Genomic DNA, 23,565 nt, shown 5'->3' on the forward strand with positions numbered 1-23,565 from the left:
GGACGCAGCCTGATTCGGCGCAGGTCGGTTATACGATCGAAGTGACGGACTCGATGCGATATTATCGATAGACAAGTAGTGATCGAGAGGGGAACTCCGCAAAGACACCCTCAAGGAGTACGAGGTTTACAAGTAGTTGAGTAAAGGTAGCCAGGTATGGACTTGTTGAGCTTGGGACGCATGTGAAAGGCGGGAAAATTCGAGAGGCTGAAGCAAGACGCATCTCAGCCCAAAGTCGCGCCAAGGTTGCGGAGTGACTGAGCAACATGGCACCATTTTCCATGCCTTACCAGCGACTCACCCACTCGTCAAAGTTCACTGTCACAGCAGCCCAAGGTGCTTTGTCTGCTGACAACATATCTATGAACTCTTTAGACCGCCTGACATCAGCACGATGACCACCACAGCTCTGCCTTTACGGCTACAGAACTTCTTCGCACGTTACCCTCCACAACTGTACTCCGCAAAGTTCACCGGCATCAAGATCCCCTTGACGCGAAGAGATGCCAAAGAAGCCGCAGTCGCACGAGCTGCCTTGCTCGCAAACCAAACAACCATATCCTCTACTCCACAAGCACACCCAAGCATAATTGCGCAACCTGTGTTGGTATCTTCAACGCCTTCAGTCTCCGAATCAACACCACCCTCAGAATCTCTGGCGGATGGACAAGGAACAGACTCCTCGATACCCATACCACCGCCTGCTGCATCGCAAAATCTCGAGAAATTTCCGCCAAACCCCTTCCTCCCGCGCAAAAACTTCAAAACCGGCCGTTGGTCAGGCCCCAAAATCGGCCTGCGCAGACAAGCCGAGCTCGTGAAACTTGCGCACCAGTACCACATCGAGGAACTTCTGCCGCCGGGCAAAAAATCGACTGCGTTCAAGGAATCGCGCCTGTTAGAGCGCGGTCTTAGGATAAAAGGAACCGGTGAAGGACAGAAGGTCAAGGGTCATAAATGGGAGAGACGGATCGGCACTACGCTTGACAAGAGACGGAAAGCCATGGAGAATATGCCGGCTCTCATTCGGGAGTGGAAGCAGAAAGGCCACGGAAGGGGCTGGGGCAAATATCCAAGTTCAAAAGCAAGTAAGAATTAGATTGGTGTACGGCTGCTCAGCTCGCTGTGTTGTTTCTTTCAGACGCCAAGGTTGATGGGTCTACGTTCTTGCTCTGTACAGTACTATCAACTATATTTGTAGGACTTGATCCGGTCCGTCGGTCACAGAACCCCATGCTTGTTCATCCTCCATTTCTCCAGTATTGCCTCCAGTGCAAACAGCACCTCCGCGACCAAGCTTGAGTTATATCTCACACTTCCCGCAACAGCGAGAGTATCCCACTTGTATAAGCGACCTTCCGGAGCCGCTCGTCTTTCTTTTCAAGAGCCCGCCAAGATATTCAGATGATATCAAGCCGGCAAGTCCTGCAAGCCCCCGGCACGCTGTTGCCGGGCCATGTGCTCAGTACCGGTCGCCCGAACGACCGTCCTCTCTGTCTACTACAGTATGCCCACGGATATGCTAGCCACTGGGGCGTGCCTGATACCTGACGATGCCATTGGCAGCAGGGGTTGCCGCGGTCGTCGATTGCACAAGGATGTTCACCCCCCGGTCAATCAGGTGTTTGAATCGCTGGGATGGATCTCCAGTCGGGGAGGCTCCCCCTGTGTAGGGCGGGGGCTGATCCACGGCAGTGTAGGGAGGGGGTTGTTGTTGTTCTCCGACAGGCGGCCGCCTGGTCCGACGTAAACTGCTGGCACTCCTTCCTGGCTCCTCCCGCCTCTTCCACCACGGGTCGGGCGGAGGATACGGCGTGTCCGAAGGCCAGAAGAATAGTCTCGTTGGCGCCGTGTCTGATCGTGCTGGGGGCGACTTGAGCACTATGTGATTTTCCGTTTGCGTTACCAGCGACGACGTTGGGGGCGAATGGGAGATCGCAGCATATGGCCCTCGCCCTGACGGTGATTTCGCTTGAGCCGACTCTGGGACCATAAAAAGCCGCGTACATCTTGACGGCGGTGTTGTATTTACCGTTGGCGTCAGTAGACTCCTCTGCTTCATCCTTGTAAGTCGATCTTGGCGTCGTTGGTAGAGGGCGATATACGCTCCGATTTCGTCGTCTTCGATTCCAAAGGGCATATTTGCAGACTCTGGTTGCACAAGCTTTCGTGAAAGACAAACCTCTTTCTGATGGGGTAATAATAGAGTATATGTCCCCGCAAGAGATGGCGTTCGTCCACCTGACAAACGAACATGCGAGGCCACCAAGGCCAGTCAGGCGTGCATCTGTGCTCAGCCTCTTGCTCACGCGTGACTCCCTTCGCTCGTTTAATGGTTCGAAGCTCTGATTTGTTACGCGTCGCTCACAGTCCTGCAGGTGCGAGATACGTGACTGGGTACCACTTGCACACAGAACTTCCCCGTGGGCTTTCTTTGGCGGTGACCGAACGCCGCATAATTTGGCAGGTGCATGAAATATTGGGGTTCATCATCCTTTGCCATTCATACGGATACTTTGCAGTTCCTCTTTTTCACTAGATTGATCCAAAGGAAGATCTGAAAAGCCGTGCCGATCAGCATGACGAGACCGCTGAAGAGTTGCAATCCGATATAATGCTGTCCGTTGTCGCCTACCAAGGCGCCAGCTATTGGACTACCTATTAGGGATGCTGTAGCACCGATTGCTTGGGCCATTCCGAGTCGGGTACCGAGGACTTTTGGGTCAGGACACACGACTGGGAAAATACTAGGTGGAAGGGGAATGAGTGCTCCCGAAAAGAATCCTGCACATCGTCAGAGCAAATCTTGGAAATGGTGGTTCCTGCGCCGAAGCTACTCACCGTACAAGGCGCAGAATCCGCAGAAGGCAGCCTTGGTCTTGATACCTATCCAGGCAAGGCAGAGGATGGCTGAAACCGAGGCGCACATCACCCAAGGTATCATCACTCCTATGTGGAGCGCGAGCGTCGCGAATATCATTCGTCCTACAACGGAAGAACCTTGGGCGATCACGACCGAATAGAGCGCCAGTGCGCGTGATGCGCCAAGTGAAAGTTGTGCGTAGCTCGGGATGTAGAAGAAGGGCACAAGGTAGCCGGTAAATATCTGTGAAGGTCAGCAAGCCGGGATAGCCATAGCACTCTCGCAACCGGAAAGACGTACGAAGAAATTTGCCCCAGTATAAAACCAAAAGCCAACATCTTTGAGCGCTGCTCTGTCGAAGAGCTTCCGTGTGGTGCCTGAGCTGATATCGCCGGTATTGCTCGCTCCCCAAAGGAGTAGGGGGAATGCAGCAAGGAACGTGCCTGTCATGATGAAGCCCATCACCCTGACTGTCCAGGCGAAGCCCACGGAGTCGATTAGTTGCTCAAAAACAATCGTATAGATGATGCCCCCTGTTGTGGCTGTTAGTAGGTTTCTCCCCAGGTGATGACAAATGCCTCAACCTACCAAAGGGTGCACCGCAACTGACAAGGCCTAAAGCAACTGCTCTTCGTGCGTTGAACGAGCGACTGACAAGCGCCATGCCTGGAATGAACAGTACACCACATCCCAGGCCTGTACATATGCCCTGGGTTAGTATGATCTGATAGTACACCTTCGACAGGCTCAGCATGAAGATTCCGAAACATGACATGGCCGCGCCACCAAACAGCATGATCCGGTAATGGCCAAGGTCGAACAGCGGTCCAGATATGATGCCGATAACGATGAGAAGGTATGATGCAAGTGTCCCAATCCACGATATCTCAGAAGGAGTACTGCTGCTCAGCAAGTGGGTCTCGTAGTAATTTTGGAAGACACCGAATGCGAAAGTGAAACCCCTATGTTTGTCAGAGGCTGCGGCAAAGGCACAAATCCATCATTCTCACCAAACATTAAAGAAGACGAGAAAACATCCAACAACCTGAAGCCAAGCCCTGAGACCGCCATCTTTCAATGGTGGTGGAGGCAGAGAAACAATATCATCCTCGACAGCAACCTCTTTGCTCAAGTCTCGATCGAACCCAGCTGGTTCCACCCCTACCCTCAGATTGTCATGGGATTGACTCGACATGTTTGAATGAGCCCTCTAGAGATGCACAAAATGACTCGGACGTCGTGTCTTCAATTGCAAGATCCAGGTCCGATGATGCAGCTGACCAAACTTCAAAAAGGAGTTAAGGACCGGATGCTCACACTCTGAGCGCTGGAAGGCGGTACCGCGCGTAATTACCAAGCGCCATGATCAGGATCGAGAGTATTGATATAACAAGAACCGTTATAGAACAAAATGAACAGACGGAGAAGTCCAACTTCCCCAGACTCGGACAGAATGGACATTTGTAAAGAGCCGATCGTAGTGGGCAGATGCGCTAAACAAACTCCGCATATGGCCTCGTTGCTCAATTGCCATCTCCATCTGCCAGAGAGAGAAGATGGCTGAGTGGTGATGCATGTACCGAGGCCTGGCTTTGCCGTTTTGCCGGTTAGCATCCAACGGCGGTAGCGGAATTATGCAAGGCAACCAGGAGGCCCGCATCTCTCACGCGGGAAGCACCAGAAGGTCCTGCAAGGGAGCTTCATCCTAACATTAGATTCCTCGCTCGTTCAGGTACTCGGATGCCGAAGTGTTGATCTCGCAAGATTCACTTTCCTAGATGTGTTCGAGAAGCTGGTACGAGTACCTTGTACACCTACTGTAGAGTGTCAAGTTGCCATTCTGAAGTCGGTGGTCGGTTAAATTTGAACTTGACCTCCAAGTCTAAGCGAGATCCCACAATCCCATTGCGGCTGCGGAGACGCCGCCACGCATCGGCCACATGGGGATGAGGGTCGTAGGCCACTGGTTCATATCCAATGGGTCTATCGTCTGTCTTTGATTTCTAATGAAAGCTGCATTCCACGATCCTACGAGATACACGTGGCGCATTGGACGAATAGGGACACTTACTCCGTATGTTTCGAGCGATCGGCTCTGTAGGCGTTGTGGAAGGCAACGCAAAGCAGGGTGAGGTTGGAGAAAGAAAGAACTTCATTCACAGAGAGGAACGGAGTGGCTGGAGCAAAGATCCCTACCCCGTACAGACCGGCGTTCACCTCGAATGCCTTTGCATGAGTGATAGCCACGACCAGCACGATCGAGCACTTAGCTAGAGTTGCTCGGCGCAATGCATTTCAGAATGAAGCAAAACATGAACTTCAGGTTTTGTTGAGATATGTGAAAGGAGCAGGAGATGTACTCGTCACGGCTAGTCCGTACGGCGTACATGTCCGAACACCCCGGTGATTACCTAAGTAGCCGGTGAGCACCAAATTTCGTTCCGATGAGACATGGACTCTTATTTTCCACGCCTCGATCTCTAAGCTGTTCCCGTCTGCCATTCCTCCGGCAAGAGCATGCTAGCATACCATGCACTCATCCGTACGCACCACATAACATCCCGGAAGAAAGTCGCTCGCCTCAAAGCGGCAGCCAAACAACTACAAGAAAGCGGCAGCCAAACAACTACAATGCTACGCTCTGCTCCGATCAGGAGGAATCCCTGGTGTCATGTACGTTCGTGGAAGTGATCAATCCCATGTGCAGAAATGGGTGGACACCGTTCATGGTCTGAGGTACAAGGACTATCAACTCGTCGCTCCTGTGGCCACTGTCGCGGGTGCCGAATTGCTATCTGGTCTCACTCAGGCGGGGACTCTCCAGGAAGTCGAGACTGTGAAGGAAATGGCGGCCCATATGGAGCGACAGGGTCTACAGAGATGGTGGCGTGCTGCGATGGGTTTTGTGAATGAATGAACGAATGAAGAGAAGACACCACAGACGGCCACCACCATCTATTATTGTTGCATGACTCGATTGGGGAACGCCCCAGCAAGTCCTCACGCTATGCAATGTCCGGAACCATGCCACCTTCCAGGTTCTTGAATCTTACAATTTCTGGTACTCGAGCTTGCCCTCAAGCTTCTTCGCCTCGGCCACCTTTCTTACCGCTTTGTTGAAGTCATCCTGATTGACAGCATCCCGGTAATCCTTGATGGCGAACAGCCCGGCCTCGGTTACCACATTTCGCAAGTCAGCACCGTTGAGGCCATCACTCATCTTAACCACACTCTCGAAATCGATATTTCCCTCCGTTACCACTCCCGCGGCATGGATCTTGAGGATTTCCAATCGACCAACCTCATTCGGCAGGGGAATTTCGATCTTTCTGTCCAATCTTCCTGCTCGCAGTAGCGCAGGGTCCAGGGTATCGGGTCGGTTGGTTGCCATGATGATCTTAGTCTTTCCCAGGTAGTCGAACCCGTCGAGCTGATTCAGGAGTTCCATCAGCGTTCTTTGAATTTCGCGGTCGGCAGATGTGCCTTCGCTGAATCGTCTCCCGCCAATCGCATCGATTTCGTCCATGAAGATAATACAGGGCTCGTGTTCTTTTGCGTAGCCAAACATTTCTCTGATCAATCTCGCGGACTCGCCAATGTATTTATCAACGATCGCTGATGAGACGACTGAAGCGGAGTTAGTATCAGACCTCTAAGACTGGGGCATCTGCGGATGTACCTTTCAGAAAGTTCGTGTCCAGACTGCTCGCCACTGCTCTTGCCAACAGGGTTTTCCCTGTTCCCGGAGGCCCGTAGAGTAGCACACCCTTGGGTGGTTTGATGCCGACCCGTAGGAACAACTCGGGGTTCTTGAGAGGCAGCTCGATAACTTCCCGCAATTCTCGGATTTGTTCGTTCAGCCCACCAATTCCAGCGAAGGAAACCTGGCCGGGGTCCTCCAGCGACATGTTGTAGACCAAAGGATCGACTTCTCGAGGTAACATGCGCATAATTGTTAGGGTGGTCATGTCGAGCGCCACTCGCGTCCCCTGCTTCAACTTGGACTTGTCGACTTTCGATCGGCACCCAACGACATATCTGGGACCTGACGACGCTTTGACGATGACTAGACCATGTTGTTAGTAGTCGGTAGCATGGGAACTCGGAGGACTTACATCGCTCCTCATCAAGCTGCTTCAGAACTTCGCCGATGATTTGACCGACACTTTGTAATGCCTTGATGTTCTCTTCAGTTGTTTCGAATTCCTTCTGAAGACCCTTGATGTCCATCCGAAGGGCTTTGAGCTTCGACTCCCATTCTCGGGACTCTAGTAGCTTGTTCTTGTATTGCTCGAGGGCTTGCTGCCTCTCGGGATCTCCATTTCCATCCATCTTGTAGATGCAGTTGCGGTGGGCGGAGGAGGATGCGGCGACGTGATAGGTTCGATCTCTAGACGATCCTGGACGATGGAGCCGTAGTATTCCTGTTGCTCTGGAGGGTGATGGTCTTGCTGGTTTGATATTGGTGTTCACTAACGTTCAGTATGCTGAGCTTGCGCAGGTACCAAAACGACGACGCGGCGAGGCGAAGGGAAGGCTGGCGGAAGCCAAACAGTGGGAAGGTCTTCCGACGCGGTCACGTTTGCCGCCTAACCTGAAGCACTTAGCCCGACCTTCACGAAGACCCTGAGCAGCCTGAGCTTTGCGGTGACGTTGGGCTTTGGTAGGGGCAGATTTGGCTTGGGCGGCCCGGCGGACCTCAGGCGATGGAAGATCCGCGAATCGGTGACCGCCAACAGCTTGGAGGGGTTGCTCATGTCCCGCATCTGTCCAGCTGCTGAGTGAATCGGTGCTGAGATGAAGTAAATTTGTAGCGATCAATGTCCTCAAGTGTGCTCATGCCAACACCCCCACCAAAATAAACAAAGTTTCCCTTCCTTTCAACCTTTGCTTCTTCTTCACCGTATTCTTTTTGTCAGTTCTCCAAAGAGGAAACAAGTCGAAGTCTTCTACCCATCCAGATACATCACTAAGCAGCTGGTTACTGACTCAACTCGACTACCACACCGCTGAGAATAGCCAGTGAGTATACCTCTCAGGGTCCTCTCATATCCCTCTGTCCGACCTGCTGCAGTCACAGTTTGCGCAACAGGCTCTTTGCCTTCACTTCCCTTCAGCATCTCCCGTTCCCTTAGACCTCATCCTCAGCTTCGATTATCTGCGGCTTCTCATTTTCGTCACTGTTCCGATATTGCCCACTAACTGACCCACCAACAGTCATGCCTATCGTCAAAGTCCACGCCCGTTCTGTCTACGACTCCCGAGGCAACCCGACCGTCGAGGTTGACGTGGTCACCGAGACCGGTCTCCACCGCGCCATTGTCCCCTCTGGAGCCTCCACGGGCCAGCACGAAGCCTGCGAGCTCCGCGATGGCGACAAGTCACACTGGGGCGGGAAGGGTGTCCTGAAAGCGGTCGACAACGTGAACACTGTCATCGGACCAAAGCTGATCGAGAAGAATGTCGACGTCACCGATCAATCCAGTGTTGACAAGTTCTTGATTGACCTCGACGGAACCGACAACAAGACCAATCTCGGTGCCAATGCTATTCTGGGCGTCAGTCTCGCGGTTGCTAAAGCTGGCGCTGCTCAAAAGGGGGTCCCTCTCTACGCACATGTCTCGGACCTCGCGGGCACGAAGAAGCCATACGTCCTCCCTGTCCCGTTCATGAACGTCCTCAACGGTGGTTCACATGCAGGCGGCCGTCTTGCTTTCCAAGAATTCATGATCGTCCCTGAGTAAGTGGACTGTGGCCTCTGTTCGCCTCATACCGTGCTAACCGGGTGCAAAAGCCAAGCACCAACGTTCTCCGAAGGTCTACGATGGGGTGCTGAGGTCTATCAGAAGCTGAAGGCCCTCGCCAAGAAGAAGTACGGTCAATCTGCCGGCAATGTCGGCGACGAAGGTGGTGTCGCCCCAGACATTCAGACTGCTGAAGAGGCACTGGACCTCATCTCCCAAGCTATCGAAGAAGCAGGCTACACCGGCAGGATGAACATCGCCATGGATGTCGCCTCGAGCGAATTCTACAAGGCAGACGAGCAGAAGTACGACCTCGACTTCAAGAACCCCGACAGCGACAAGAGCAAATGGATCACTTACGAGCAGCTCGCCGACCAGTACAAGAATCTCGCGAGCAAATACCCGATCGTATCGATCGAGGACCCCTTCGCCGAAGATGACTGGGAGGCGTGGAGCTACTTCTTCAAGACTTCCGACTTCCAGATTGTTGGGTGAGTTTTCGACCCCAGGGCTAGACTTGAGACGCCGACTAACCATGAGCAGTGATGACCTAACGGTGACCAACCCGATCCGCATCAAGCGAGCCATTGAGGCCAAGGCCTGCAATGCCTTGTTGCTGAAGGTCAACCAGATCGGCACTCTTACCGAGTCCATCCAGGCCGCGAAAGACTCTTACGCCGCTGGTTGGGGCGTGATGGTATCACATCGTTCCGGTGAGACCGAGGACGTCACCATCGCGGACATCGTGGTCGGCATCCGAGCTGGTGAGATCAAGACCGGCGCGCCAGCACGATCCGAGCGTCTTGCCAAGCTCAACCAGATCCTGCGCATCGAGGAAGAGTTGGGATCCAATGCTATCTACGCTGGCAGCAACTTCCGCAAGTCTGTCACGTTGTAAGTACAGCAGTGCTTCACCCAGAGACGACAAGGTTGCCGGGATTTGGCGAGAAAACAAACATGAACCCATAAGTGAGCCGCACACCAACGGCTTTCACGAGATGGAAGCATAGTTTGAAGGGTGGTTCAATAGTGCATAACTTATGAATACAATGAGTGATGAGGCATCGGCACTGTTCTGCTCGAGCCATGTGAATGTTAAGTGTGTCATGTCGCTTGGGACCTCAACACAAACCCAATCTCATGTCAACTGGCTGTACTCCGTAAATACAACAGTGAACACCAACGACTTAGTAGTGGCAAGGACTCTGAACTTCACTGAAGCGAAGGGTAACCGAGCCGCGGTCGCTGACCGGGCGTTTCAAGCTGAGCAGTTTCTCCTTCCACGGTACCCACTTCGATGGACGTCGCGGTCATCCTGACATCTCACTCGGGTCCGTATTGTCCAGGGTTGGGGGACCGATCTAGGGGGTAGCTGAACCGTCTCGGCGCACGGAGGAAAGTGGCCGTGACCCGATTTCCTTCAGCCGCGACTTTGAGTTTCTCATGCCGTTTTCTGACAGAACAACTGGTGCTTCCAGCGCTGTGGCCGTGTCGACGGGACTCAACGTGAGTTTGCCACTCAGCAGCCAAAAGCCCCAGAATGTCGGGATGATCATGCAGATGATGGTGACCGTTACCGCCAGGGAACCGGCCCAGTACCGATACAGGATCTTGTACTGCGCAACATTGGTGGTCCTCTGGGCGGTAACATTCTGGAGGGATTCAGAATCAACATTGGGGTCGTAGTTATTCTGCATGACGCTGGACAAGAACATGAGATGCCTCAGACGATCCTTCAATTGATCCTCCAAATAAATGTGACCATCAGCCTGGTACGTGTCGAGCCTGTTTCTGCAGTAGTCCGGATCTGCCAGTGAGCTTGTAGGGAAAGTGCTCTGAGGGCGACCCGGATCATCGAGGAGGGAAGACTCAATGACTGCGTACTTTGCTTGCTTCCCTGTGGAGTTGATGTGCCAATGCGTACCGTTCCAGTCCCAGTTCAATTCGGCCTCGTAGACATTTTTGAGATAGCTCGCAACACCGCCATATGTAGTGTTTGACGAATCAGCCTCTGAAGGTACTGTGAGGTAGTCCTGGATATGATCATCGTCGGGGCTGGTATTGGGCTCCAGACCAAGGACATTGAAACTAGTGCCGATATCAATGGTTCTTAGGATGGACCCCTCGTCCAATCCAGAGGCTGGGAACAGCGCAATAGGGTACTCTACCTGAGCGGCACGGAATATACAATGTCGACCCAAGTAGTGGCCCACACAATCGGAAGCATCCTTGAGGCGTAGCGTGAGGTTGAATTCACCTGGAGTGTTGACGTCCCAGTCAATCTTGCTGGAGAAGATCATTGCAGAAAATGGTTGACCGTTGTGACTTCGAGGGTCAATATCAAACGGCTCGGAGAAGTCCACACATTCAGCTGCGAAGCCAGGACTGCTGGCCCGCCCAGTACACGTGCCTAACAAGTCATCGGCGCCACAGCTCCCGGATCCATTCCACATTGGAGCATTGATGTAGAAGGGGTCCACACGGGAGGTAGTAAGGTCTCGATCAGCAAACAGAAGAGCTTGCGAGAAGATCTGACCATAGGTGCTGATAGAACCATCGGATAGGTCGGCAGAGAATCCTTTCGGTAGGTGGGGAGCCATGCCCACCTTGATCATGGTTGTATTCACATGAGTGCCCGGTACAGTCGTGATGGCGTTCTGCAAGAGGAGGCCTATAGAGCATTAGCTGTTATAGCCCAACCGGACCTGCAAGACTTACCATTGAGGGGAATCGACGCCGCAAAGAGTGTTGCTAGTGCGATATAGTTAAATCTCTTTCCAGCCCGCAGAACAGTAAAAAGGCTGGAACCAAGTGACCAAGCTTCATGAATATCCCAGACTGTGGCATTTCTCCGAGATACAGTAAACCACCAAGCTATAGTGATACCTTCGCTCATCGCGTAGCCAAGAAGAACGCTATTGCCGGATAGGATAGCGGAGAGCCATGACGCAGGTTTCAGGTATCTTTCCTCCCTCTGCTTATGCCCGTCGATGACTCTGAGGACTATCCAAGAGAATAGAATAGTCAACCCAGACAGAGCCAGAGCACCAAGACCTGCCCATGGGACGTATCGAGCCTTCGTAATATCCTGAAGCTTAACCTCCGTCTTATCAGCAGACCATGGAAAGAACCGCGACGCCCAGGAGCGAGTGCCGTTTGCAACGCGATGCGGTAGAGGTGGTCTCTGTTGTTGCAGGTCATGCTCGCTCGGAGCATGTGAGGTGATAACGACTGTGCCATCCGCGCCCATAATGACAACGAGATAGAGATAAAAGCTTTAACTTTGAGGTGGCTTATTGTAGACCAAAGAGAATAAACCTAGCTCAGAGCCATGCGGACCGTTATTCCACGGCAAACTCTATATCAACTTCTAGGAGCTGAGCCGGCCATGGACTTGGCGTCGGAAGGGTGCAACAACCGCCATTGCCAATATCATGGTGGCACAGTTGCGTGCTGAACGTCGCCCGCTCTAGAACGTTGAGTTTACCTATCACGCATTGAAGCGAAAGGGAGCTGAGGTTTTCCCAAGACAGCCAAGTTACAACACTCACCTGCGTTCAAGTGAAGCCGGTATGTTCACCGGATATATGCTCGGTGGCTGGCTGACACAAGTCACAGTTTGGCAATTCGAAATGGCCATGCGCTGAGCACAATGCATCGTGGCTTGATTGGCACCGTTACCTGCCTGATTCGCACACTCTTGATGCAAGCCAAGCCCAGCCGCATGCCCCGGGTCAAGTGGCCGGAGCAATCGCTTAGTCGCGACGGTCGTCTAGAACGCGGCCGTACCACAATATGCATCAATGGCGTCATGGATTTTTGCCAGCTGTTCTTCCTTTTCCGCTTTATCCGCCTAATGTCTGGATGGATTTGTCGCGCCAAGGTGTCGTGAAGTGGAGGTGTTGTGATATATCGATTAGACGGTCTGCCCGATTGGTAGAAAGGATGAACCGCAGGAGGCCCAGCTTCATGTTTTTGACTAGGCCTGAACGCATGGAGGCCTTAGGTGACGGTATTTCGAAGATTGCGAGCGAACCGGGGTCGCCGATATCAGTGGGAGACGATGCGCAAAGCTGGTCTTCGCATGGTCTTGCCAGATGGTCTGTATCGATCTTGGAAGGAGGCGATGTCTGACGCCTAGGATATCCCCTACCACAGTCTAGAACGTCGTCGCGAGGCACCCTTCCCAACACAGCAAACGATGCAGTAAAGTTTGCCGTCAGCACCACAAGAGGCTTGTCCTCGGCGTTGGATAGAGTACGACCGTAGGAATCACTCTATATGTAAGAAATTCCCTGATGCCGCTCCGATTGATTCGTCGACATTTCATCGCAGAGGGCAAGGAGAGGACCAGTTCGCTGAAGGTCTCCCACCCAGGTCCCTGCTGGTGGTATTGACTGAGTGCTATTCAGACCCAGATGGAACTCGTACCGGCGAGTCTGCAGCTGAGGGCATGGACGGTGCTTCCTCGGTTGTTGCGTCGGTGCTCTGGTCTCCTCTTTCCTGAGCTGTAGAAGTTCGCCTCAAACGGATGTGAGTTTCGCGAAAGTGGATCATGCAAAGGACTCTTCCTGGGCTCGATCGCTCCACAATCTGGGCAATCACGAGCCGCCACGGGCTTAGATATGTTCAGCTTGTTTCCTCAGTTCGGTTATGGTGCAACCATATGAGTTGAACGGCCTGGTCCCATCTGGTTGTTCGAGATGCTATGCGTATGCCATAAGGACGCAGACCAGTTCCCGGGCTCTTCAGATCTTAGTTGCATCTGACTTTGTAAGAATGGCACCTATATCATCTTCGCGATCCAAGACGACCCCTTTACGACTGAACGGGTGGGAGTCTGCCGTCGTCCGCAGTTGGCCAAACATGGACACGCGGATCATCGAGGGTCCCGAGTTCTTGTAGTAGGACACAACGACCAGGTTTGAGAATGTCCGGCTTTGACTGCTTGTCTCGCGCATTACGGCTTGGAAATATGACACTTCGGATGTTCGGGTGGTCTGGGGTCTGAGACTCTCTTAGTTGGAGTAACAATACCTAGTACGTCATTAACTTCTAATGAACATTATCGTGTTGCAGTAACGTCCACGGATCTGTCGACGATCTCATCGCAGGGTTTTGAACTCATCGCCACACCGGGATGGGCGCCATTCTGGACCTCAGGAGTGAGGGAGGCCCACGAGTCTCAGCGGAGGACTGTAAAACGAGGTACGCTTCCACGCAGTAGTCCAGGAAGGATGTCTCCGTTCCTGTGGCCATCACGGCAGCGGCAGACTTCTACACGATAGCAGTTGCCGTGTGTTGACTGCGAATCACCATTTGGTGGTCACGACTTGGTGGACTGGAGAAACACGGGCGACCCCAAGGGAGCTGCGCTGACAACGTGGGTGATGGTAGGGCGGCATCATACTAGTCTCGATCCGGGTGATGCGCAAATAGTCTTGCCATCCCTTGGCGTCCAGCGCCTTCTTCCAAGTTCAGAGTCAAAATTCGCTGTCAGTGAATTGCACTTTGGCGCATCCCCTTCTCTATCTGATACGAACCCGTCTCGCTCTGAACAGTTACCCGCATACAGCTGCGATCAAAGATCGCCTGCAACAAAGACGAATCGACTGTGACACCTCGCGTAGCCACACAAGCATGCCTCCTTCGAAGTGGGGTGAGTCGTCATGAACGGATGGCGGGGCAATTTGCCTTCGCACCAAGCAGAAGTCTCCGTCTCATTGTGCTAACTGTCTTGCGACGCAGACGAGGAGTCCGAGGAGTCCTCTGATGAAGAGTCCGTAGACGTTCCTGTCGCACGCCGCAAGTTTGCCGATGAAGAAGACTCTGACGCTGTACGTTAGCAGTTTCGCGGCAGACTGCATGGCGAGACTGACGACTTCTAGGTCGCGGATAACTGGGAGGAAGAAGAGGATTCCGAAGCCGAACGCGAGAAAGCCGCAAAAGCAGCCGCAGCAAAGGCCAAAGCCGACGCCGAAGCCGCAGCCAACAAGAAGTCAAAGTCTCAGCGCATAGAGGAGCACCGTGAGGCGAACCGACGCCGACGCGCCGAGGAAGAAGAAGAGGAGAGCTCAGAGGAAGAGGATGACGCCGAAAAACGTGCAAGGTTACGGCAGACCGAACAGGATGCCGATCTCAAACACGCCCAGGATCTCTTTGCCAACGTCGGGATGGGGCCGAAGTCGCGAACCGCTCCCAACAAGGCGGTGATAATAGAAGACAAGGCGAACCCCGGCCAGGCGATTGATCTCTCCAAGTATCCTCTGTTCAAACCCGCCACGAAATCGCAGTTTGACGCCCTCTCGGCCACATTGGTGCCACTACTCACAGCCGCGTCGTCGAAACCGCACTATTCGCTGTGGGTGTCTACCTTCGTGAAACAGATATGCGCCGACTTGCCCAGTGCAGAAATCAAAAAGGCGGCGAGCGCCCTCACGGCGTTGAGTAACGAGAAGATGAAGGAGGAGAAGGAAAAGGAGAAGGGTGGCAAGAAGAGCAAGGCAGCAAAGACCAAGTCCTCTCTCGCCGCAACGCGGGATATGGGTAGAGGCGTCGCAGACACGACTAGCTACGATGATGGATTGGGTGAGGACGACTTTATGTGACGTGAGGTTGGTAGCAGCGCAACATCCATGTTCAGGTGCAGCGACAGGTTCTTTTCAGCATATTGCATAAGTAGAGCAGAGCAGATTCGGGCGAGTCATTTTCATGAGAAGACGAAGACAATGAATGAAGCAGAGACGGTTACATAGACGGGGGCTATCAGCAGCAGGCAGGCGGTGCACTCAAATTCATTCAAGTATCAGACATGTATTGCCACTCAAGGCACGATTTTCCAGTCACAGTCACACAAGGGTCCCTAGGTACCATTCACTGGGTTGATCAACGTGGCTATGGTACCAAGGACATGTTGAAGCGAGTCGAATCCAATACTTGCATCCCTCTCACTAGTTTACTTCACTTGCCAATAATGCACACATCACACGGCACGTCCCGAGACTCAGTCTTTTGCGCGGCAAAGCAAAGCTATCAGGGCTAGGGTAAAATGAGAAGTTCTCACAGTTTGACTGACTATTCACCGTGCATTGTGCGCCGTTCTCTATGTGCATGTCCTTGCTAGGCTTCGACCGTCCTCGGCCTCAGCAAGAATCCGACTCTCGAGCTTGTCCACCAACAACTCTGATCTTCTCTCGACGAAGGGCGGGGACTTGTTGAATAACTTGCTGATTCGGTATACGGGATAGGGTATACTGGATAGGTTCTACGATATACGGCATATGGTATCCGGTATCTAATGCTAGACGGATATCTTGATCTCCCAGCACCAGGTCCCAGTGCCCACCCCCCACTGCAGTCATGCCTCCCTCAGGGGAACAAGTCTACCGTCTCGACAAGGAGCGGCACATCAAATATTGGAAACGGTGCGCCCAGATACTGCCCGAGCCGTACACGTCCGGCGAATCCAGCCGCATGAGCTTCGGCTTCTTTATCGTCGCGGCGCTGGATCTGCTGGGCGCGCTGGACACGGTCGTCCCGCCGACCGAGAAGCGCAGCTGGATCGAATGGGTCTACAGCTGCCAAGTCGCGCACACAGGCGGGTTTCGTGGTTTCACGGGCACGATGTTGGCCGGGCTGCGCAGCTACCATAATTGGCACTGGGACCCAGCGAACCTGCCCAACACGTTCTTCGCGCTAGCTACGTTGGTGCTCCTGGGAGATGATCTGGGGAGAGTCAAAAAGAGAGAGTGTCTCGCGTGGGTGAGGAGCCTGCAACGGCCGAATGGGAGCTTTGGCGAGTTTCTGGGCGAGGACGACGCCGTGGAAGGGGCAGATGACCCGAGACACTGCATGTGCGCGGTGGGGATTATGAAGATCCTACAAGGCAAAGGAGGAGGACGTGAGCAGACGACAAAAGAAAACCAGCCTTTCGACGAGCTGGGCTTGCGACGATATATTGCAAACTGCCAGGTGAGGAGGGGTTCTCAAGTCTATTGACCGACCGGCCACTGCTGACGTATTGCGGCTATCCCAGTCGATTGAGGGCGGGATAGGTCAAGCCCCTTTGCTGGAATCGCACTGTACGTCCTCCTCCCCTGTTAGGTCGGTGTCGGACTACTCACATGCTGACTTCCGCGGTAGCTGGGCTGAACTATTGCGGGATTGCGACGCTTTCGTTTCTCAGCCTTCTCCAGACTCCCGCGGTATCGATTGACGAAATGGCCAGACAAGCCAAAGTTGACCTTGCCAGCTGTACCCGTTGGATGCTGGACCGGCAGACCACCTGGATCGAAGAGGATGAGGATGAGGATGAGAACGAGGAGGACGACGACGATCAACCCGAAGATCAACCCGCTCCAGAGCACCACATCAAACAACTTGGAACCCAGCCATCATTATTTGACTTGTCTTCGATGCAGGAAGGTCTAGAGCCTGAGAGACTAATCGCTGGTTTCTGTGGCCGCTGTGGGAAGATGGCAGACACGTGCTACTGCTTCTGGAATGTGGGAGCTCTTGCAGTCAGTGCATCCAGACGAACGAAGCGAGATGTTGCAAAGTTCCAAACTGATGTACCAGCAGATACTCCGTCAGCATCATCTGGTCGATTCCGAGGCAATGCGAAGATATCTGCTCGGGAAAGTCACACATATAATTGGCGGTTTCGCCAAGGGACCCGGAGAACTTCCTGGTGAGACAGCTCCGATACTACCAAATGCGTTTTTGAAGACTCCGGCTCATTGCAAGCCATCACAGATCTGCTGCACTCCTATCTCGGCCTCGCGACGCTGGCCATATACAAGGAGCCTGGGCTGAAGGCGTTCGATCCGACATTCTGCATGAGCGTCGAGGCTGTAGAAAGATTGAACAATCTGGGATAGTGGCGAAGGCGCACTAATTATTATATGGGTTTCGAGTTCGGGATCCAGATGATCTACTAACAGGGCTCAATAAGGCGGTGCGGTCCCAGAAGGGGAAAGTCTTAGCCGGATCTGGTGTCAGTCGGATTGTCCACAACGTCCTTGAAACTCAGCACGTCGAACGCCGGGCACAGTGCACATTACTTACTACGTATCCGGAGTATCGTAGGTCGGCCTGCGCTAACGACGTGATCGCCCGAGGAGAACAGTCACTCCTCCCAGATGCAAACACGCCCAGAACGACGGGCTATATCTCAGTACGTACTCCATACGTATTTGCAGCCACTGCTTCCATCAAGAAGTCACCTTACATCCGCGAAACCAGTGTTTCGAATGCACAATAATGCACGAGCCTCGGTGGACATGCCGGATCGACAACCAAAGTCCCCCGTGGCACTAGCCGGAAAGGAGGGTGTCAACGCGACGGGAAGGCTGAAGCGGGAGACCCCGAGGCTCCAGAGCAGGGCCTGGACCAATACCGACGCTGTCAGCCACAACCCCTCGCCTGTGAATCGTGGCTTTGGGCACCGTTGGACGTCGCGGAAAGCTGATAAGCACTAACACGCTATTCTTAGGATGAATTCTTACCAAGAAATGAACCGCTTGCTTAGCGGCAGCTTAGCAGTAACATGCCGACTCAGGCACAGACAAGGTGCCGATCTGGACGACACCGTCCCTTAAACTGCACCCATAGAGGCAGCTTCTCGCTGCAATCGCTGCACGAGGAAGAGGCACTGATCTACCATCACTGTCCATCCTTCCGGGTTTGAGAAAAGTCACAACGTCAATCGGTCTACGAAGTCTGATCACCAGCCGAGAAACCACATCCACGAGAGCAGGCTGACGGCCGTTGTCAACATGCCGAAACGCACACTCTTCACCAACATTACCCCTCTCCCTCCACAGGTATCGCGAGAAGTCGCGATAGCAATGCTGCACAACCACGATGAAATGATCGAATTAAACCCGCTCGTCATCGAACATCACCCCATAAAGACTCCCCGAGACGCCCCCGCCGACGAGTTCCTCGACTGTGCCTGGCAGGAGCTGACGGACAAAATCCATTTCCTGCCCGGCGGAATGATGAAGGGCAAAGTCAGCTATAAAGCATGTTTCCACGACATGCCGAACGGGTTACAAACACACATCTATGCGCCCATGGGCCTGGACATCCGGGAAAAGTGGACGATCGGGGGTACTCTACCTGGCGAACCGCCGGAGCCGAGAGAATTGGGGCTGGATGTGCCCCGCGAGGGCCTGTATATCCGCGAAGACGGCGACATGAAGTGTAACATGCTGATGACCTCGTTTGTGCGCAAAAACCTCGACAACGCACACAAGGTGTTGGTGGAGCGCATCCTCAAAAAGGCCGAACGCGTGGAGGAGACGGTCAAGACGATGGGGATGGGCTTGACGCCCATCACCCCCGGCGCCGGTCCCGGGACGCCCCGATTCCAGGCGGGCTCACACATGTCCAACTCCCAGATCGTGAACTCCCCCGCGATATATAACAGACCGCTGTCGCCACAGATGCTGTCCCCGCAGCAGGACCTGGGTTGGCAGACCCTGGCCAATCACCCGGCATTCCGGAACGAGGACAAGCGGATGAGCTATCATCAACAAGCCGTTGTCCACCCGCAGCGCATGAGTTACTACGCTGCTCTGAAGCAGCAGCAGCAGCCGGAACCACCAAAGCAATTCGTCGCCGAGCTGCCGGGCTCGATGTACCATACAGGCCATCTGGCACCGCCGTCACGCGATGCTCAGGTGGCCAACCATCGGATGAGCACCATGTCGGAGCTGACGGGCTCGGATGGTGGGACCTACACGGGCTCGCCCAACCATCGGATGAGCACCATGTCCGAGCTGTCGGCGTCTGACCCATCACGCGATTCTCTGGTGGCCAACCATCGAATAAGCACCATGTCTGAGCTGTCGGGCTCCGCCTCTGACGGCGGGACCTACACGGGCTCCCCCAACCAGCAAGCCCAGTCAGAAGCGGGTAGCATTGTATCGGAGAATTTCTACGTCCAAAAACTCAACAATGCGCATGGATATCCCCGGGAGCGGCCACAGTCTATGGTGTCACGAGGCTCGGGTCATTCCAGTAGTTACCTGGACCGGATGAGCATGGTGTCCGAGTTGCCGTCGACCCAGCCGCAGCAGTGGCCGCAGCGGTAGGGGTGGCCGGATCGATGGCACCTGGGGAGAGATCAGAATAGCGCTGGCGCTTGAATGTTAATGAGTTCAGGATGCTGAATATTGGTACGTGTAATGAATTAGATTCAAAATTTGTGTTATTATCAAGCATGGAGTTGAGGCTACCATCCGACATGGCGGGGAATTCAATCCACATTCATTCTGAGAAAATTCTTCCACTTCCATTTCGAGGCATCGATATCTCTTGCAACAAATATCCATCTGTCGAAGAGACCATGAATTTGAATACTATCTCACCAGCCTGGTTCCCGCTGACCCTGGTAGTCTCATCACTGTGTAGGGAAGACGAATGACTCCATCCGCGTGCCCATGTGGTGGGAGGACCAAGAATGGCGGCCATGGGAACAGAACGACTAAAGGGGACGACCCGGTGCAGAGTATCCCCAATATACTGTGACCCTCATGTTTCCCCCGGAATGATTCCCTTAACCAGGCCGTATTGTCCAGTTGTTGATATGTGGAGTTTGTGAGCTTGTCCTCCGAAGTTGTGGATGAGAAGGGACGTTGATCGCGATAGTCCAATCGAGATCAATACCTCATCCTATATATTGGTGCCTTTTGGGTCCCGCAAGTGCAACTCTGACAACGCAGCAGAGGTCGATCAGAAAGTATGCATGACGATCTGCATATTCCGTGCACATATTGAGCTGGTTCCTTGTGCGGCTGCCTTCCTGGAACTGGTTGCTAGGCGTCTTGTCAGGCAGATGCAGAGTAGCTTTTTGACTAGGACACGTCGACAGTGAGAAGTTGTAGAAGTTTGCCATTGCTCGGCTTCAAACTCTGCCCACCACGCGGGTTCCAGTCAAAGGACTCGGTTGACCATTGCAAGAGCCAACCTCCGTGGCTACATGCTTGGGCCACTCGGAACAGAGTTGCTGGCGGCGGGTCGACGCTTGGTGAGAAGGCTGTACTGGAGGGTACTTGACGTTGTACCCTCTAGCGAGCTACGTCTCGTCGGCGCTCAGCCTTTCAAACTCAGAAGTCAGATAAGTCACTGAGGACAGAGGATTCATAGTTCATCCTTACTGGTGAGTTCGTGCCTCCTCGATCTCTGCGAAGCCGGCTTCTCTTCGAAAAAGCCCTCCAGTTCCATGTACTCGGCAGCAAATACTGCTGTGAGGAGAGCCCAATCCTCCACGGTGGGAATGTCCAAATGCTCGCCATCGTCGCGTATGGTATGCCAAACGCTAGGAAACCGAGCAGGAATGAGGTGCAAGACTTGGACGCCTCGGGCGATGAATGGGAGGTGATCGTCCTGCATGACATAGCTTTGGAATCGGTCTGTTTCTTTCTTGTCCTTTTCAGGGAGCCAGGTACGGGACTTGCTCCTGAACAAACCCAACTTTCGAAGACGTTGTTCAGCCTCAGCCATCCGCACATAAGACCAATGAGAACTATGTTGCCACGATGGGATGGGTAGATCTTCCGAGGAGCCGAGCAGATCAAGCAAGACGAACAGCTCGATAGAGTCGAGGTAGTTCTTGTAAATGCTTGTTGCAGGATGCACGGTGTGTTCCCACTCCTCCGCAAGGGATCTGGCGCCATATATGCTGTCTGTCGCTGTCCAGCTTAGAAAAGCCTCCTCCCCATCAAGAAACAAGACTTGTATTCCCTTCTGCTCCTCAAAGTCAGGATCAGTGAAACCTTGCGCTCGCATTGTGTCCCACTTCTTGGTCAGAGCAGCATCGATGGACTTGACGGCATGCATAATCATGGCACATGGCGCAGCGGAGTCCGTGGCTCCAATAAATCCCTCCGGCTGGTATTTCGAATCGTAGTGGGCGACCAAGTTCAAGCGCCCAACGTTGCCAGGGTCTGACCTTGGCGGATCTCGGGTGGCAATCAAGTTCACGAAAGGGACTTCATTGTCACCATGTGTAGGCGTCTTCGCAGTCGAGTTCTGGAAGGATACAGTCCAATCTGGAAGGGAAGTGTGGAAGAAGTCGACGAAGTGTTGAAGCACCTTCCTTGAGCCGTCAGTGCCTGGCACCCGAGGAATCAGGATCGGAGCGAGCAGATTGCCTGTATGTATGTCGAAATCAGCCGTATCTGGCTGGGGGAGGAGGTCTAGGATGGTGCTATCCGAGAGTGGAGCGTATGCCAGGCTATGCGAGAACAGAAGAGAGATGAGTGAGACCGTCGTCAAGGGCCATTCCAGCTGCCAATGCCACATTTTCAGAGCAATCTGGCGGCAGCGTCTCTCCTTCAGCTCACCTACTGCTGGAACACATTGCTGGGTGACGTTACATGCGACTGAGCAACTGAGGTAGAGGACGAAAGTGGAGGTCGTCAACTGCGAGATCCATTTCTCGGCGCAGTTTCCACCGAGTTTCACAAACGCGTAACATCTCCAATTCCTCTGGTTGTTACGATCGCGTCGATACAGACTGCTGCCACTGTGTTGCTGATCACCGATTCCAAAGGTCAATGAGAAGCCTGCCTCCGGTTCTGGTGGCCGATATCCGCCATGCCTTCTACGCCTGCTCACGCCAGCATGCTGCCTCAAGACGAGCTGGTTTCAGCACTTTCAAGCGCCAACTGAAAGGGTCTGAACCAAGGAAGAATGAGAATCTACCCATCCAAGTCGTTCACAGTCGGCTACAGGCCCAAAAAAAGGACAATGCCCAACCGTCAGAGCCTTCAGTTGCGCCGTCGCCAGAGGACAGGGAACTGGTTCTACGACCAGACGAGGCCACATCTCTCGACAGTGGCCGCAAGATTTCAGTGCCTCTCAAGGTCATCCCCAAGGCCGACATCGCCCCTGGTCTGAGGTTGTCTCCGAAGGAGCGGCTTCACATCGAGCAGCTGACAAGGAAGCTGCCTCCTCGGCCGGAGCCCAAAGGTAGTCTCGACCGCTTCTTGATGGCTCAGTGACGGCTGACGGGTTACAGTGTACAAGAGGAGAATTCGTATATACACGGCGGGCAACGGGAGAATATACATGCTTACCTTCCTCCGCTTCACCAGCATAATGGCCCTCGCTTTTGTCACTATCATAGTAGCTCCAGCCCACTGGGTCAGTGGCAGCTCAATGTGGACCGTCGCTGCCTGTATGTGTTTGCCGCAACCTCAAAAGACCTGATCCGCTAACTCTGGTCGGTAGTATGGCTGGCTGGCGCCATGCCCTTCGTATGCATAAACTGGGCTCTCAGGCCCATGGTGACTGAGATCTTTCTTCGACTACCACCGTCAGCTCAAGGCTCTCCTAAGCTGGCCATGTCGTATGCCACAAATCTTCCGGCAGACGCTACCTTGGAAATGAGGTTCATGCGATCAACTATGATCACGGATGTCGTGTCATTGAACGTCGCAAATACGCGACCTGCAAAGAGTTTGCTGCGGCCTGTAAGCTTTGAATGGGTAGGACCACTTGTCACTCGAGGCTTCTTTCTAAGGTCAAATCCAACTCAGTTCTATGTACGGCCCGAATCAGCTGGTGGCAGGGCCGCACGAGATGTCACTCCAGGTATCTGGTCCAAGGTGTACGAACGATTGACTGGGGTCGATAGCAGCGTCACGTCCAAATGGCGGCGATGAGCGAGTGACATCCGAAAGATTATCAGCTACCTTTCACCTCATTGTCACTGTCATTGGGCACATGTGCGGCAGACCTTTCGGATGCCATTCACTTGCAGAACAATAGGCCAAGAATCGGCATAACGTGGGTCCAGGCTCAGATATAAATGTGATCAGGTTCACGCTTTCCAGGTTGCCTCGACTCATCTCAATCTCCTTTTTTTTATCGTCAGTTAGGAACACATTTACTTCAACCTCACACCACCCGCCATCGCTATTACTCTTCCCCACGCCATATCCATCT

General features: G+C 53.5%; 11 protein-coding genes across 11 annotated transcripts; 7 read left to right on the plus strand and 4 right to left on the minus strand.

Annotated features, from left to right (window-relative positions):
* Positions 1-394: 394 nt before the first annotated feature.
* On the plus strand, positions 395-1,099 carry A1O7_01553 (uncharacterized protein; the record flags this gene model as incomplete). Its single annotated transcript, XM_007755589.1, has 1 exon — positions 395-1,099. One exon carries the CDS (start codon positions 395-397, stop codon positions 1,097-1,099), a length of 705 nt encoding a protein of 234 aa, XP_007753779.1.
* Positions 1,100-2,503: 1,404 nt separating this feature from the next.
* Positions 2,504-4,058, minus strand: A1O7_01554 (uncharacterized protein; the record flags this gene model as incomplete). The annotated part of the gene is made up of 5 exons (XM_007755590.1): positions 2,504-2,784; positions 2,842-3,106; positions 3,164-3,396; positions 3,452-3,825; positions 3,874-4,058. The coding sequence occupies 5 exons, from the start codon at positions 4,056-4,058 to the stop codon at positions 2,504-2,506; spliced, it is 1,338 nt and encodes a 445-aa protein (XP_007753780.1).
* A 1,413-nt stretch (positions 4,059-5,471) lies between these two features.
* A1O7_01555 (uncharacterized protein) lies at positions 5,472-5,780 on the plus strand (the record flags this gene model as incomplete). The annotated part of the gene is made up of 1 exon (XM_007755591.1): positions 5,472-5,780. Exon 1 carries the CDS (start codon positions 5,535-5,537, stop codon positions 5,778-5,780), a length of 246 nt encoding a protein of 81 aa, XP_007753781.1. The 5' UTR covers positions 5,472-5,534.
* A 132-nt stretch (positions 5,781-5,912) lies between these two features.
* A1O7_01556 (26S protease subunit rpt4) lies at positions 5,913-7,195 on the minus strand (the record flags this gene model as incomplete). The annotated part of the gene is made up of 3 exons (XM_007755592.1): positions 5,913-6,490; positions 6,543-6,929; positions 6,979-7,195. The coding sequence occupies 3 exons, from the start codon at positions 7,193-7,195 to the stop codon at positions 5,913-5,915; spliced, it is 1,182 nt and encodes a 393-aa protein (XP_007753782.1).
* Positions 7,196-8,082: 887 nt separating this feature from the next.
* On the plus strand, positions 8,083-9,505 carry A1O7_01557 (enolase; the record flags this gene model as incomplete). The annotated part of the gene is made up of 3 exons (XM_007755593.1): positions 8,083-8,603; positions 8,658-9,098; positions 9,151-9,505. 3 exons carry the CDS (start codon positions 8,083-8,085, stop codon positions 9,503-9,505), a joined length of 1,317 nt encoding a protein of 438 aa, XP_007753783.1.
* Positions 9,506-9,968: 463 nt separating this feature from the next.
* On the minus strand, positions 9,969-11,857 carry A1O7_01558 (uncharacterized protein; the record flags this gene model as incomplete). The annotated part of the gene is made up of 2 exons (XM_007755594.1): positions 9,969-11,278; positions 11,326-11,857. 2 exons carry the CDS (start codon positions 11,855-11,857, stop codon positions 9,969-9,971), a joined length of 1,842 nt encoding a protein of 613 aa, XP_007753784.1.
* A 2,390-nt stretch (positions 11,858-14,247) lies between these two features.
* A1O7_01559 (uncharacterized protein) lies at positions 14,248-15,215 on the plus strand (the record flags this gene model as incomplete). Its single annotated transcript, XM_007755595.1, has 3 exons — positions 14,248-14,266; positions 14,356-14,444; positions 14,496-15,215. 3 exons carry the CDS (start codon positions 14,248-14,250, stop codon positions 15,213-15,215), a joined length of 828 nt encoding a protein of 275 aa, XP_007753785.1.
* Positions 15,216-15,966: 751 nt separating this feature from the next.
* On the plus strand, positions 15,967-17,486 carry A1O7_01560 (uncharacterized protein; the record flags this gene model as incomplete). The annotated part of the gene is made up of 5 exons (XM_007755596.1): positions 15,967-16,578; positions 16,643-16,688; positions 16,750-17,126; positions 17,188-17,296; positions 17,362-17,486. The coding sequence occupies 5 exons, from the start codon at positions 15,967-15,969 to the stop codon at positions 17,484-17,486; spliced, it is 1,269 nt and encodes a 422-aa protein (XP_007753786.1).
* An 897-nt stretch (positions 17,487-18,383) lies between these two features.
* On the plus strand, positions 18,384-19,706 carry A1O7_01561 (uncharacterized protein; the record flags this gene model as incomplete). Its single annotated transcript, XM_007755597.1, has 1 exon — positions 18,384-19,706. One exon carries the CDS (start codon positions 18,384-18,386, stop codon positions 19,704-19,706), a length of 1,323 nt encoding a protein of 440 aa, XP_007753787.1.
* Positions 19,707-20,754: 1,048 nt separating this feature from the next.
* A1O7_01562 (uncharacterized protein) lies at positions 20,755-21,918 on the minus strand (the record flags this gene model as incomplete). The annotated part of the gene is made up of 1 exon (XM_007755598.1): positions 20,755-21,918. The coding sequence occupies one exon, from the start codon at positions 21,916-21,918 to the stop codon at positions 20,755-20,757; it is 1,164 nt and encodes a 387-aa protein (XP_007753788.1).
* A 254-nt stretch (positions 21,919-22,172) lies between these two features.
* Positions 22,173-23,282, plus strand: A1O7_01563 (uncharacterized protein; the record flags this gene model as incomplete). The annotated part of the gene is made up of 3 exons (XM_007755599.1): positions 22,173-22,587; positions 22,637-22,795; positions 22,849-23,282. The coding sequence occupies 3 exons, from the start codon at positions 22,173-22,175 to the stop codon at positions 23,280-23,282; spliced, it is 1,008 nt and encodes a 335-aa protein (XP_007753789.1).
* Between the last annotated feature and the right edge of the window lie 283 nt (positions 23,283-23,565).

Source organism: Cladophialophora yegresii, assembly GCF_000585515.1.
Source record: "Cladophialophora yegresii CBS 114405 chromosome Unknown aczIN-supercont1.1, whole genome shotgun sequence".
NCBI lineage: Eukaryota > Fungi > Ascomycota > Eurotiomycetes > Chaetothyriales > Herpotrichiellaceae > Cladophialophora > Cladophialophora yegresii.